The sequence below is a fragment of the Diabrotica undecimpunctata genome, chromosome 9 (assembly GCF_040954645.1).
Source record: "Diabrotica undecimpunctata isolate CICGRU chromosome 9, icDiaUnde3, whole genome shotgun sequence".
NCBI lineage: Eukaryota > Metazoa > Arthropoda > Insecta > Coleoptera > Chrysomelidae > Diabrotica > Diabrotica undecimpunctata.
Window position 1 is genome coordinate 84626243 of NC_092811.1, and position 12530 is coordinate 84638772.

The 12530-nt window shown below is 36.8% G+C and overlaps 1 protein-coding gene across 1 annotated transcript; it reads right to left on the reverse strand.

Annotated features, from left to right (window-relative positions):
• Positions 1-10613: 10613 nt before the first annotated feature.
• Positions 10614-11465, reverse strand: LOC140451204 (activity-regulated cytoskeleton associated protein 2-like). The gene has a single exon (XM_072544940.1). It carries the CDS (start codon positions 11463-11465, stop codon positions 10614-10616), a length of 852 nt encoding a protein of 283 aa, XP_072401041.1.
• Between the last annotated feature and the right edge of the window lie 1065 nt (positions 11466-12530).

Genomic DNA, 12530 nt, shown 5'->3' on the forward strand with positions numbered 1-12530 from the left:
CAAAATGTCTAATTATTGAAGTTTTATTAATAATATTATCGATACCAAAGCTAAACAGAACAAATGAAATTCTTAAAAAATTTTACACACCTAACTAAAATGAACCAAACCCTAACTTTCTTTTTTTTAACCCTAGTTTTTTAAATCGAAGATGAAGTAGGTACCTACCTATCTACGTGCGGTTAGCTTAAAGTTTCAGTTTATCCTTTTAATGACTTAAATTAAAAAGGTAATTTTTTAATTTGTTTAGCATTATTTAAACAAGTTTTGCATGTAAAAATATTAACGTTTGATTTGTGCAACGCATGTTTCTCGATACATTTAAGGTGATAAGACCTAGTACAAGAATTACATTTGATACCAAGTAATATCAAATTTATATTAAGTACACATGAAAAACACAAACCACTATTTAAAGACTCGTTGTCAAAAGACTGATAAGATAATGAATTTACATTTGGAGTCACAATTTTGGATATGCTAGATTCCACAGAATCAAAAGACAAGTTTCTTTTTACTTTTTCAATTTTACTTAGTTCAGAGCACAGATCTTTGTTAATTTTAATATCTGATAAAATGTGAACTTTACTGCTTTCACTTAAATCATTTTTCATCTTTCTTTTATTTTTTTGTATTTTGTTTTGTTTCTGTTTTTTAAACTTTTGATTTTCTTTATCAAGTTTTTCAGCTTATCTCTTCTTTTTCTTATTTTCTCTTTCTCGGCTTTTGTTTTCTTGTTTTTCGGCTTCTCTCTTCTGTTTATTATTTTGTCTTTCTCGTCTTTTGTTTTTTGTTCCTCGATTTTTCTTTGTTGTCCTGGGTTTCTCTCCACATTGTTGAAGAAAGTATAAAAGATGATCTATCGGTCTGTTTCACACCTTTCCTTTCTGGTGTATTAAAATATTGTAAATAATTAGCAATTGTACCATCCGGTTCAGGTACTGTATTAGAGGTTTCTAGTTCATCACTTTTAAATATAATAGGAATATTCATTATATCTATGATGTTATCGTCTTGTGGAATTTCTTGTTGCTCTATCACTTCTATTAATATTTTGTCGGAATTTGGCATAAGTTGATTGTTGTTATTAACAATCACAGCATTATCCCGTATACTCCACATCTCATCATATGAAACATCGTCATTGTTTTCAGGAGGACGTGTTCGAGAAACTTCTAAATTAAATTGCTTCCACAGTTTGTAAATAATAAAACGATCACTATGCGGATCCAAAATAGGTCCCAATTTAAATGAATCTATTATTTGTTTGCCCACTATTTCTTCAAACTTCTTCCTGTCAAAAGTTCAAACTTCTTCCTGTCAAAACTTTCATCAGTTTTACTGTTGATATTTTCCACACCCTTATTTTTTCCTAAACACTTTGAAAAGTCAATTAAATTAGGATCTCAGGGGTAAAGTCCACAAGCTCTGAAACCATTAACAATTATCTCAGGCTTTATTGTTTTATCCAGAACACACTTGAGCAAAGGCGCAAATTCTTTTTTGGTTAGATCTGCGTCGGGATGAGTTCTACGCCAGGCTTTGACTCCTTTTCTCCAACCATCTTTTAGGGGCTTAAATGTTGACACATCAGCTGGTTGAAGAACACGAGTAGCATTTGGATAAAGTGCAATTAGAATTATTTTAAGTTTTGCACAAAGATCGCTTAAATTTTTGTCCAAATGTGTTTTATGCCCATCAACGTATAAAATAATTGGAAATTTTATATTTTGTTTCTTGACAAAAGGGTAAAAACAATTAGCTATGTATCCAAAAAAGATTTCAGTCTTCGTCCAGCCTGAATCACTGGCTAATAATAATAAATCCTTACTAAAAAGTAATAGTAAATCCTTCTGGAATAGAGTCTGCTATTTCACTTGGGAGTTGCTTGTACGGATATATGACTAGCAGTGGAGTAGTTAATCCAGAAGCATTAAATGTAAATAGAACCGTAAGGTTAGTTTTAGATTTTCCACAGTCCACCTCGTACACGTTTTTGGCAACCCCGGGGTGCCAATACCTTTTTGTTTTGGGGGCAAAGTTGAAAATTAGTCTCGTCGCCATTAAATATTCTTTGCGGATCATTTAAAATGTCTGTGTACATCTTTTCTTGTAAGTATGAATAAATGTGTTTAAACCAGTTCCTAATATCAGCTTCGCTGACTTTAGACGATGCATTTGTTACGGCTTCTGATTTTCTTAGAGATATTTCAGGATGTCTTCGCATAAATGCTTTATACCAACCAGCTCCAGGGTAGTTGTCTACAAAAGGATTTTCACGAGATGATTCATCTAGGAACTGTTTGACTGATACTTGGATATCTTCGGATCTTCTTGGAAATCCTTTGCGGTGGCAATCGAGTATTCACTCCACTAATCGTTTTTCTTCTTCAAACGATAAGACAGGAAGAGGACCGTGTGATTTTTTTACAAATTTTTCACTTAGTCGAAACTGCAAAGTGGCTCTTGGTACTTTATATCGTCTGCACGCCTCTCTTTTTGGCAATCCTTTTCTTACAGCTTCGATCGCTTTTTGTAAACTTTGTTCTGTATATTTTTTAACATAATTCTTGTTTTCAGACGTTTTAGGCATTCTGAAACGAAAATAAAACATTCAGTAAACGTCTGTATACACGAACTTAAAGCGTTGATTGAAAAAATAGGGTAAGCGATACAGTTGTTGGCCTCCATACAGTAATTGGCCGTTTCACATTTAATATGACGTATTATTAAGAATTCCCACTATAACGCAGATCTGGCAACCCCTATTTCAACTTCGGCAATTTTCCTTGCAACCGTCGCCGAAAGAACAGTTCTCAGTTTATTGATAACATTTACAGGAACGTGTTCTATGTCGAAGGCTGTTGTGTATCAGTAAAATTTGTGCAATTTTTAGTGAATCAGGTAAGCGAGGAACATTTAATATAATCCTTTTAACGTAATATGTAAGGTAGTACACTTGAAACAATTGTTAATTTTAAGAAACATAATAAACTATTAGAGGAGCTCGTATTATTATGTAAAATTTGACGCGAAATTATTTATTTGTGGGGCCAATAACTAATCCGTAATAAGAACACAAAATGCAGTAATTGGCCACCCGCTCAACAACTGTATTTTTACTTTTCAGTTTAACAGTACGTGCGGATAATAATTAAGCATTAAATGCACATTTTAAAAAGTTTTTTTTACAATATTTTTGTTCAGAAATTTACTTAAACAGTAGTTGGCCGGGGCCAATAACTATAATAAAACAGGGGACCAATCACTATTTATGATCTGTTTTCTATTAGCTACCTATTCACATTTACAAAATCAATGTATCAAAATCAATATACAGAACAAAGTTTACAAAAAGCGATCGAAGCTGTAAGAAAAGGATTGCCAAAAAGAGAGGCGTGCAGACGATATAAAGTACCAAGAGCCACTTTGCAGTTTCGACTAAGTGAAAAATTTGTAAAAAAATCACACGGTCCTCTTCCTGTCTTATCGTTTGAAGAAGAAAAACGATTAGTGGAGTGAATACTCGATTGCCACCGCAAAGGATTTCCAAGAAGATCCGAAGATATCCAAGTATCAGTCAAACAGTTCCTATAGAGCGTTTCACGTTAAGAAAATAACATTGCGGAGATAGGGCCATGTATTTCTTATGGACGATAGAAGCGCGACGATGCCACGATGAACAAAAGCACGAGTCAGGGCTGTATAATTTGTATTTTAGTTTCCACAGACATGAATTAAATTAATGTTTTTTAACGTAATTGGCCAAAAGTGCCCATTCGAAACAAGAGATGAAAAGTAGGGAAAATGATTTTAATTAAATAAATAGTATTTACAAAAGATAATTTTATTTTATCTTATTTTAATTATAGTAACGACAGTTTATTTGTTTTTCGGTAAGAATACCATATACCATGAATCATAGAAATCAGTAGAAAATATTGCTTAGTTAAATCATGCACTTTGTCGGCTATTAAAGATTTTAAAGCAATAAACGAACCGCTTGGAACGCATATATCTAATTACTAATTGCAACTTAAAATAATACGGTGTGCGTATGTCAGCGAGTTTATGTCGTTCTCTGAGACTAAATAATGATAATAAGGCTTTGTGGTTCTTCAGTTGTTATTCTGACTTTACAGTTAAATGTTACACTTTGTCGGCTATTAAATATTTAAAATCAAATAAACGGACCGCTTGGAACGCATATATCTAATTACTAATTGCAACTTAAAATAATACGGTGCGCGTATGTCAGCGATTTTATGTCGTTCTCTGAGACTAAATAATAATAATAAGGCTTTGTGGTTCTTCAGTTGTTATTCTGACTTTACAGATAAATGTTAATTGAAAATGGAAATTCAAAAATTAAGCCAAGGGAATATCTTGGACATCCGTGCAAAACGAATTGTTTTAAATGTATTTAATTATCATCTAAACTTAAGAAGTGGTGAAAGTGTTAGAAGTTTAACTCATAAAGTAAGTGCTATGACAGGAGTAAGTTTTAGTACTATTTTTAAAATCCGCAAAGAGGCTGCGGAAGGAGGACTAATGCCCATAAAAAAAAAACAAGAAAACGTACCAAAAGTAGAGTGAACAACAGAAAGTTCACTTACGATGCAGTAGTTCATACGCGACTACGTGCCATCGTGCATAGTTTTTTCTTTAAAAATTTACCGCCGACATTGAACAAAGTTTTTGCACTGGTTAAAAAAGACAAAGATTTAGCAAACATGTCACGCACAACAATGTGGAGAATACTCCATGAAATGAACTTTGTTTTTTGCAAACGAGGAGTAAAGTCAAGCATGATTGAACGGCCCGATATTCTAAAATGGAGGCATCAGTATTTGCGTGAAATAAAAAAATTTCGTTCTCAAGGATACACCGTCGTTTATTTGGACGAAACTTGGGTGAATGTTGGACATAGTGTTTCCAAAGAATGGAAGGACCTCTCAGTGACTTCAACCAGGGATGCGTTTGTTAAGGGGTTGTCAACAGGCCTAAAACAGCCGACACAACGAGGCCCCCGATTTGTTATAGTGCATGCAGGTAGCGAATTGGGCTTTGTAGAAGATGCTGCTTTTTGGTTTTTAGCTAAAAAAAACTCGGCCTATCGGACTATCATGATGAGATGGATGGTCCTATATTTGAACAATGGTTTGAGGAAAAGCTGCTTCCTAATCTTCCAGAGAAAAGTGTTGTGGTGATGGACAACGCTTCGTACCATTCGAGGAGAGAAGAAGCGATTCCGACACAAGCCTTCAATAAAGATCAAATTAAGACGTGGTTGCTGGAGAAAGATGTCTTTTTGAAGAAGATTATTTAAAATCAGAGCTCATAGAAGTCGTAAACACATACAAAGAAAAATACATAAAATATAAAATCGACGAGATGTGCAAAGAGAAAAATGTTGCCATTCTGAGACTACCTCCATACCATTGTGAGTTAAATCCAATTGAAATGGTATGGAGTCAAGTCAAAAGACATATTGCCTCACACAACACAGAGTTTAAGGCCGCCGCTATGGAACAATTAATAAGAAATGCATTTGGTGTAGTTACAGTGGAAAACTGGAAAAACTATTGTAAACTTGCTATTAAGCAAGAGCAAAAATTTTGGGTTATTGATGGGTTGATGGACGATATTGATCCTGTGGTAATAAATGTGACGGTTGACAGTGACAGTAATGAAAGTGATAGCGATGATAGAGAAGATGAGGATGATGTTAATATGCAGTGAGTGAATTATGTGATAGTGTGCAAATCGACGGACACAAAGTGCCAAATCCGAAAAGTCTTATAGTGAAGTGACTAGTGATAAGTGTAGTAGTGTCTGGGGACTCAGGAGACTGAAACCTCGGAAGCCCTGAAGAAGACATCAGAGAGGATGTCGAAAGCTCGGCCCAATGGATATCGACGCGGTTCAACCCGGAAGACTGGTGAGTTTAATATTAATTTTTATCATAGTATTAATCTTAGCTCTAGGTTTAATATATATATATATATATATATATATATATATATATATATATATATATATATATATATATATATATAATTTCGGTATCGCGTCGATTGAAATAAATCAGTGCTTTGTTTATTTTCATTGGAGAACCATCTCTAAATGAAGCCAAATGTTCGTTTAAATTTTTTTTAATCTTCGTATCTATGAATATGAACATCATTTTTTGCAGAGTTTGTGTTTTTTGTTTTTTTTTGTTAAGTTAGTTTTAAATAATGAGTAAAGTTTACAGTAGATATATAATAACATCGATAATATACTACATATTAGTTGTAAGTTATGAACTATTAACATCTGTATTTCTTATAAACTCTATGTCATCTGTTTATATTTTAGAGAACTGATGAAGCTTTAGATATATAAAGCGAAACGTCTTCGATAAACTTATGAAGTAGTTGACTTCTTTTTTTATTTGCCAACCTGAATGACCGATTAAACCTCTGAATTCACTAGTTGAATACTTTACTTTAGATATATATATATATATATATATATATATATATATATATATATATATATATATATATATATATATAACGTATAGTGTATAAATGAATGGACACTAAATAGAAAAAAGACTGGAATAACCACATAAGCCGAATGGGGGAGGCACGTGTGGTCAAAATAGCAAGAGATAAATCATTAATCGGTAAAAAAAGTATCGGCCGACCGCGCAAAAGATGGAGTAACAACCCTGTAATTGGGATACCCTGTATATTTGAAAATGTAGCTTTTATCAACCTACAAACTAGTAATTTAATTTTTTTACTCTTTCGCTGTAATCTTTCGTTCCATTAGTGGTGATTCACCCTGTATACAAGGAAACATTTTTATGTATTGTGATGTGGGTATTAGTTAAAATAGTTAGGTAATGACTGTGAATATTGATTTACACGATTTTATTAAAAGGAAAACCATGTGTTACAATTTAACCTACATCTTACAACAACAAAACATATATATGTCTCTTGTCACCGTTCACTCTCGGTGGACACTGTTATGGTAACTTCGGTGGTATTCAGCCATGGAGCGGTGTGGCTGTTACATCCTCCCCCTTTGCACCACCCTGGCGACTCGCGGGTGGGGCAACAGAGTCTAAGCAGGAATAGAGCTCTACAGGACAGCAATGACAACGTTTTGGTCGGGGTTGTCTACGTCTGGCAATAGGTTCAGGTTCAGCTTCAATTTGAGCAAGGTCATCTCCAACAGGGGGGCCCATTTCGCTATCGTCTAACCCAAGGGTCAAAGACTCTGGGCAGGAGACCAGTGGAGCAGGAGGGTCGGCTTCTGAGGATTTCACTGGACGACCTCTTCTACGGAGAGGTTGAACTGGAGCAGGGCACGGATCTTCTGGATCGGCATGGAAAGGCGTCAAGGCTGAGACATGATATTTTCCAGCAGGAACATCCGGAGTGTCGATGTGTGAAACTTCATAGGTTGTAGGGGACAGCATTTTGGTCATCTTGTAGGGTCCGTCACGACGCGGCGCGAACTTCGAAGTTATGGACTTAGACGCGTCACTTAGTGTATGCGAATCGACTAGCACAATATCACCTACTTCGAACGAAACCGAGCGGCGGTGGCAGTCTTTATACTTCTTACGTCTATCTTGGGATTGTTCATGTGTTTCGCGGGCTTCACTAAGAGCTTTACTCAAAGTTATTAGATAGGGCGTGATTTGTGGCACGAAGTTGTCCTTGGCTATGATGCTTCGAAAATCACGATTTGCATCATCAGGAGTTCGTAACTCGCGACCGAACGTGAGGTACGCAGGAGTGAAACCGGTTGAGTCGCACTTCACAGGGTTCATCGCGAACCGTATAGCGGGTAACTTTTCAGACCAAGACGAATGGTCATTATTTGTTAGAATAGCTAACTGAGTTTTAATGTCTCTATTTTTTCGTTCGACGGGGTTAGCTTCCGGGTGGTATACAGGTATAAGGTTCTGTTGGTACCCAAAGCAATGCGCCACTTGCTGCATTACCGCACTCACGAACTGAGTACCGTTGTCACTGACGACTCGACGAGGGATTCCGTATCGTAAGATTATGTTGTCTATGAAACACTTGGCGCAGGCAGCGGCAGTAGCAGATTCTAACGGGAATAATTCTACCCAACGACTAGCAGTGTCTTCCACTACCAGAATCCATGTATAACCTTGAGGAGAGAGGGGCAAAGGCCCAAATAAATCAATAGATAGCACTTCAAACCTCTGGGACTGAACAGGGGTTTGTAGGAGACCAGCGGGTTTGAGGTTAGAGACTTTATAGCGTTGGCACTCAAGACATTTACTTACATGGTCAGAGATAATTTTCTTCATTCCAGGCCAATAGTAGCGTTTTATTATTCTTTGATATGTCTTCTCCACTCCATAATGACCAGCAGTAGCGGAATCATGGTACTCATGCAGTATGTGAGGAATACGTGTACTAGCCGCTACCAATTGGGGCTCTTCTTCATCTACTTCAGGAGTATAACGGTATAATATCCCATTGTTCATGATATATCCTCTTTCTGCCCACCTCTTGAAATCTACGCTTGTGTCAGAAGAGGGATCTTCTAAACATCTAATAATCTTGGCAACATCTGGATCATTAAGCTGCTCTTCTCGAACATCAGCAACACTAAGAGTTGGAAAATCTACTCTTACTAGATGAACTTCAGCTATGATGGGAACTTCTGTCATGGGAGGCCTTGATAGAGTATCTGCGATTACATTTTTTCTTCCTGTGATATATTCTATTTTTAGGTCATATGGCATGAGCTCTAAAGCCCATCGAGCTAACCGTCCAGTAGGGGACTTTAAGGTCATTAGCCATTTTAAGGCTTGGTGATCACTTTGCACTATTGTAGTAGCGCCTTCTAAGTATCCTCGAAATTTCTTCACTGCCCAAACCACAGCGAGAGCTTCTCGTTCTGTAGTGCTATAGTTTTGTTCAGCAGGAGTCAGAAGTCTCGAAGCATACTCTACAGGTCGTTCGTTCTCTTTCTCCCCCTGGAGAAGACATGCCCCCAAAGCATAATTGCTAGCATCTGTACGAAGTATATAAGGTAAATTGCAGTCAGCTTGTCGTAGGATTGGGGCGGAACACAATAATTGTTTCAGACATTCAAAGGCCTCTTGTTGTTCTGCTCCCCAGGTCCATTTCACATTTTTCTTGGTTAAATTCGACAAAGGTTTAGCAACATGGGAGAAATTTTCGATGAATCTACGGAACCATGAGCATGTTTGCAGGAATTTTAGCAGTTGAGTAACATTTAGGGGTGGTGTCATGTTTAATATGGCAGATACTTTATTTTCACTTGGCCGGATACCCAAAGGTGAAAGGATGTGTCCGAGATATAGGACTTCCTCACAGGCGAATGAACATTTCGCTCTATTTAGACATAATTTAAATAGGCGCATCCGGTTGAATACTTGTTTCAAATCGTCTATGTGATCAGAGAAGGATGGGGATAATATTATCAGATCATCTAAATAAGCTAGGATATTCAGATTTTGAAGACCAGCACGAAATTTATCAATCATCCTTTGGAAACTAGCGGGACTGTTACACATACCAAAGGGCATGCGTGTGTAACGAAAGGTGCCAAATGGACACACGAAGGCTGTTTTGTCACGATCAGCTGTTCGTACAGAGATTTGATGATAACCATATTTTAAGTCGAGGGTAGTCATAAATCGGGTTTCCTTTGCTGCATGCAAAATATCTTCAATACGTGGCAGAGGGTACTTATCTGCACGTGTTATTGCGTTTAAGCGTCGATAGTCTACTGTTAATCTGATACCTCCATCTCTCTTAGGCACAAGTACCACAGGTGAAGCATATGGGGACTCACACTCTTCGATTATGCCTTGAGCCAAAAGTTTATCTAGTTCCTGACGCAGTAATTGCCTTTTGGGCTCTGACATACGGTAAGGTGGAACAGATATTGGTACATCATCAACCAATACAATGGAGTGTTCAGCATATGGAGTAGGGTCTATATTATATACGAATAAATCAGAATTTTCCTTAACAATGTTGTTAAGATTGGATCTTTCTTCTACGGATAGAGAAATTCCTTCATCTACTCGTAGTTCTAAATGAGCAAGAGTAACGCTATTGACCTGGCAAGGAGAGCTGACCTGAGCTGGATCTGGAGCAAATGAGTAGGGGATATTAGGGACATCACCATAAAACCATGAGTCATTAGGAATGTCTAGAATGATGTTAGCTTTTCTTAAGAAGTCTGCCCCCAGTAAGGTACGACTATTTGTGTGTGTGGGCACAGAAATTAAGGAAATGCTATGAGAGCGGTTTTGTAAGATAACAACTAAATCAAAGACCAAAACAGTAGTAGAAGTAGTCCTACCATCCGCTAGGGTCATGTCTACACTTTTTGTGGAAAAGGGTACCTCATCCTTCAAGAGGATATCTCTTAGCTGAGAGCCAGCAATACTGCACTGTGCTCCCGAATCAAGATAACAATGACCTACATGACCTTCAATAGTGACCTGAACAATGGGTTTAGTTGATAGGTTTGTGGCAAAATGTTGGTCGACATTAACTGTTTCAGCAAGCATAAATTCAGATACTGCTGAGGATTTACTGGATGAATTTGCATTTTGGCCAATTACTCTTAATGAATCCAGGAGTCTTACATCCATAACACGAAATCTGATTCGAAGTGGAAAAGGTTGGTTTAGTGCTAGTACGAGAAGTTACTAAAGGAGGATTAGGTTTGGGCTCAACCGAAGATTTTCGAGAATCTGCTTCCCTGGTTCTGGCTGCGGCCAATTTTCGACATTCATCCTTCACGTGACCTGGATTTTTGCAAAAGCTACACCGTACCCGTTTTGATTCGTTTTCGTTTTTAATGTTTATTTCCGGATTTTCATACGATTCTTCAGTTTGCCTCGATTCTTTTAAGAGTTCGCTAAATGTATTGATCTTATCACGTGCTACTTTTTCACGTATTCTCCTATGCAACAAACCGTATACCATATCTAATTGAGTGGCTTCGGTTAATGTATCTGCCGGTAACTGAGCTATTATCGCGCGCGCTTTGCATACAAAAATGTCACACGGAGTTTTAGCATCTTGTTCCGTCGAAAACAGTTCCCGATACACTCTGTAGGCTGGTTTTTGAGGTCCAAAAGTCGATCGTAATAAATTAATGGCGCTGGCCCACGTGTTTACCGTATTTTTAACACCTTGAAACCACGTGGCGGCGAAACCGTCTAGCAGCATGGGTATACCCTTTAATGCGTTCGCGTCAGATACGTGGGTGCACTCTTTATAGATCTCGACCGCACCTATAAAAGCTTTTACATCAGCCCCCTTTGATCCATCGAAGCGAGAAGCGCATTTTGCTAAACTACCTGAGTCCGAAATAGGCCTTGCTATTGTATTTAATAAGGCTTGAAACTGTTCGCTTGTTAAATTTACCGAAGACATTTCTGCTGATGTTGATTCGCTTGAACTAAAAACCGTCGTCGACCTAAGCGAATAACTGTGTTTATCGTTTGTTGCCGTGATTGCAAGTTTAACACAAAAATAGTAATAAAAATTAAAGGCTTACAGTTTCTGTTGCTTATTTCTTGTAAATACCCTTGAATGGAAGCTTGATATTCCCACAGGATGTTTCTGAATGGCCTAGTGGAAGATTGATATTCCCACAGGATGTTTTTGGATGGTCTGTGCGGAGTTTCCACAGCAGTCACATACACAGTAGATTTATTGTTGTGAAGCACTAAACTAAGTGAAAATGTCCACTAATCACCTTACAATGGCGGGAGCAAAAACACTTTTTTTCTGTTCACAATGAAACTTTACGATTTTCACAGTACGAACTACACTTTAAACTATTTTGCCCAAGTTGGGTGCCAGTTGTGATGTGGGTATTAGTTAAAATAGTTAGGTAATGACTGTGAATATTGATTTACACGATTTTATTAAAAGGAAAACCATGTGTTACAATTTAACCTACATCTTACAACAACAAAACATATATATATGTCTCTTGTCACCGTTCACTCTCGGTGGACACTGTTATGGTAACTTCGGTGGTATTCAGCCATGGAGCGGTGTGGCTGTTACAGTATGTAATTGTTGTTATTACTTACATGAAAATAAAATTAAAGCTGCACTTGTTTTTTTAGTTATATCTTATTTAGAGCGTTAATCAATATGTAATGTTAAACAATAGTAAAATATAACTATTTTTATTAGACCTATAATAAATGCATACCTATATCTGTCTATTAACCCCTTAACGTACACATTAATTTTGAAGTTATGGTCAAAAAATGATCGAATTTTTTTTTTAGTAAAATTGTTTTGTTTTGGTTATAATTGAATAAAAAAAATATTTTTAATGGCGTAAAACCTTTACTTTTCGTGGGGGAGGGGGGTGTATGCATATCCGTTGAAATTTAAAAATTTTGTTCAGACGAAATACTTTGAATAGGTAAATAATAGTATGATTTATATGAACAATACAAATATTCCAACATATTTTAT

Bases quoted from the DNA above. Each gene is read 5' to 3' on its own strand.
- LOC140451204 (XM_072544940.1), bottom strand. From the start codon at position 11,465: ATGTCTTCGGTAAATTTAACAAGCGAACAGTTTCAAGCCTTATTAAAT.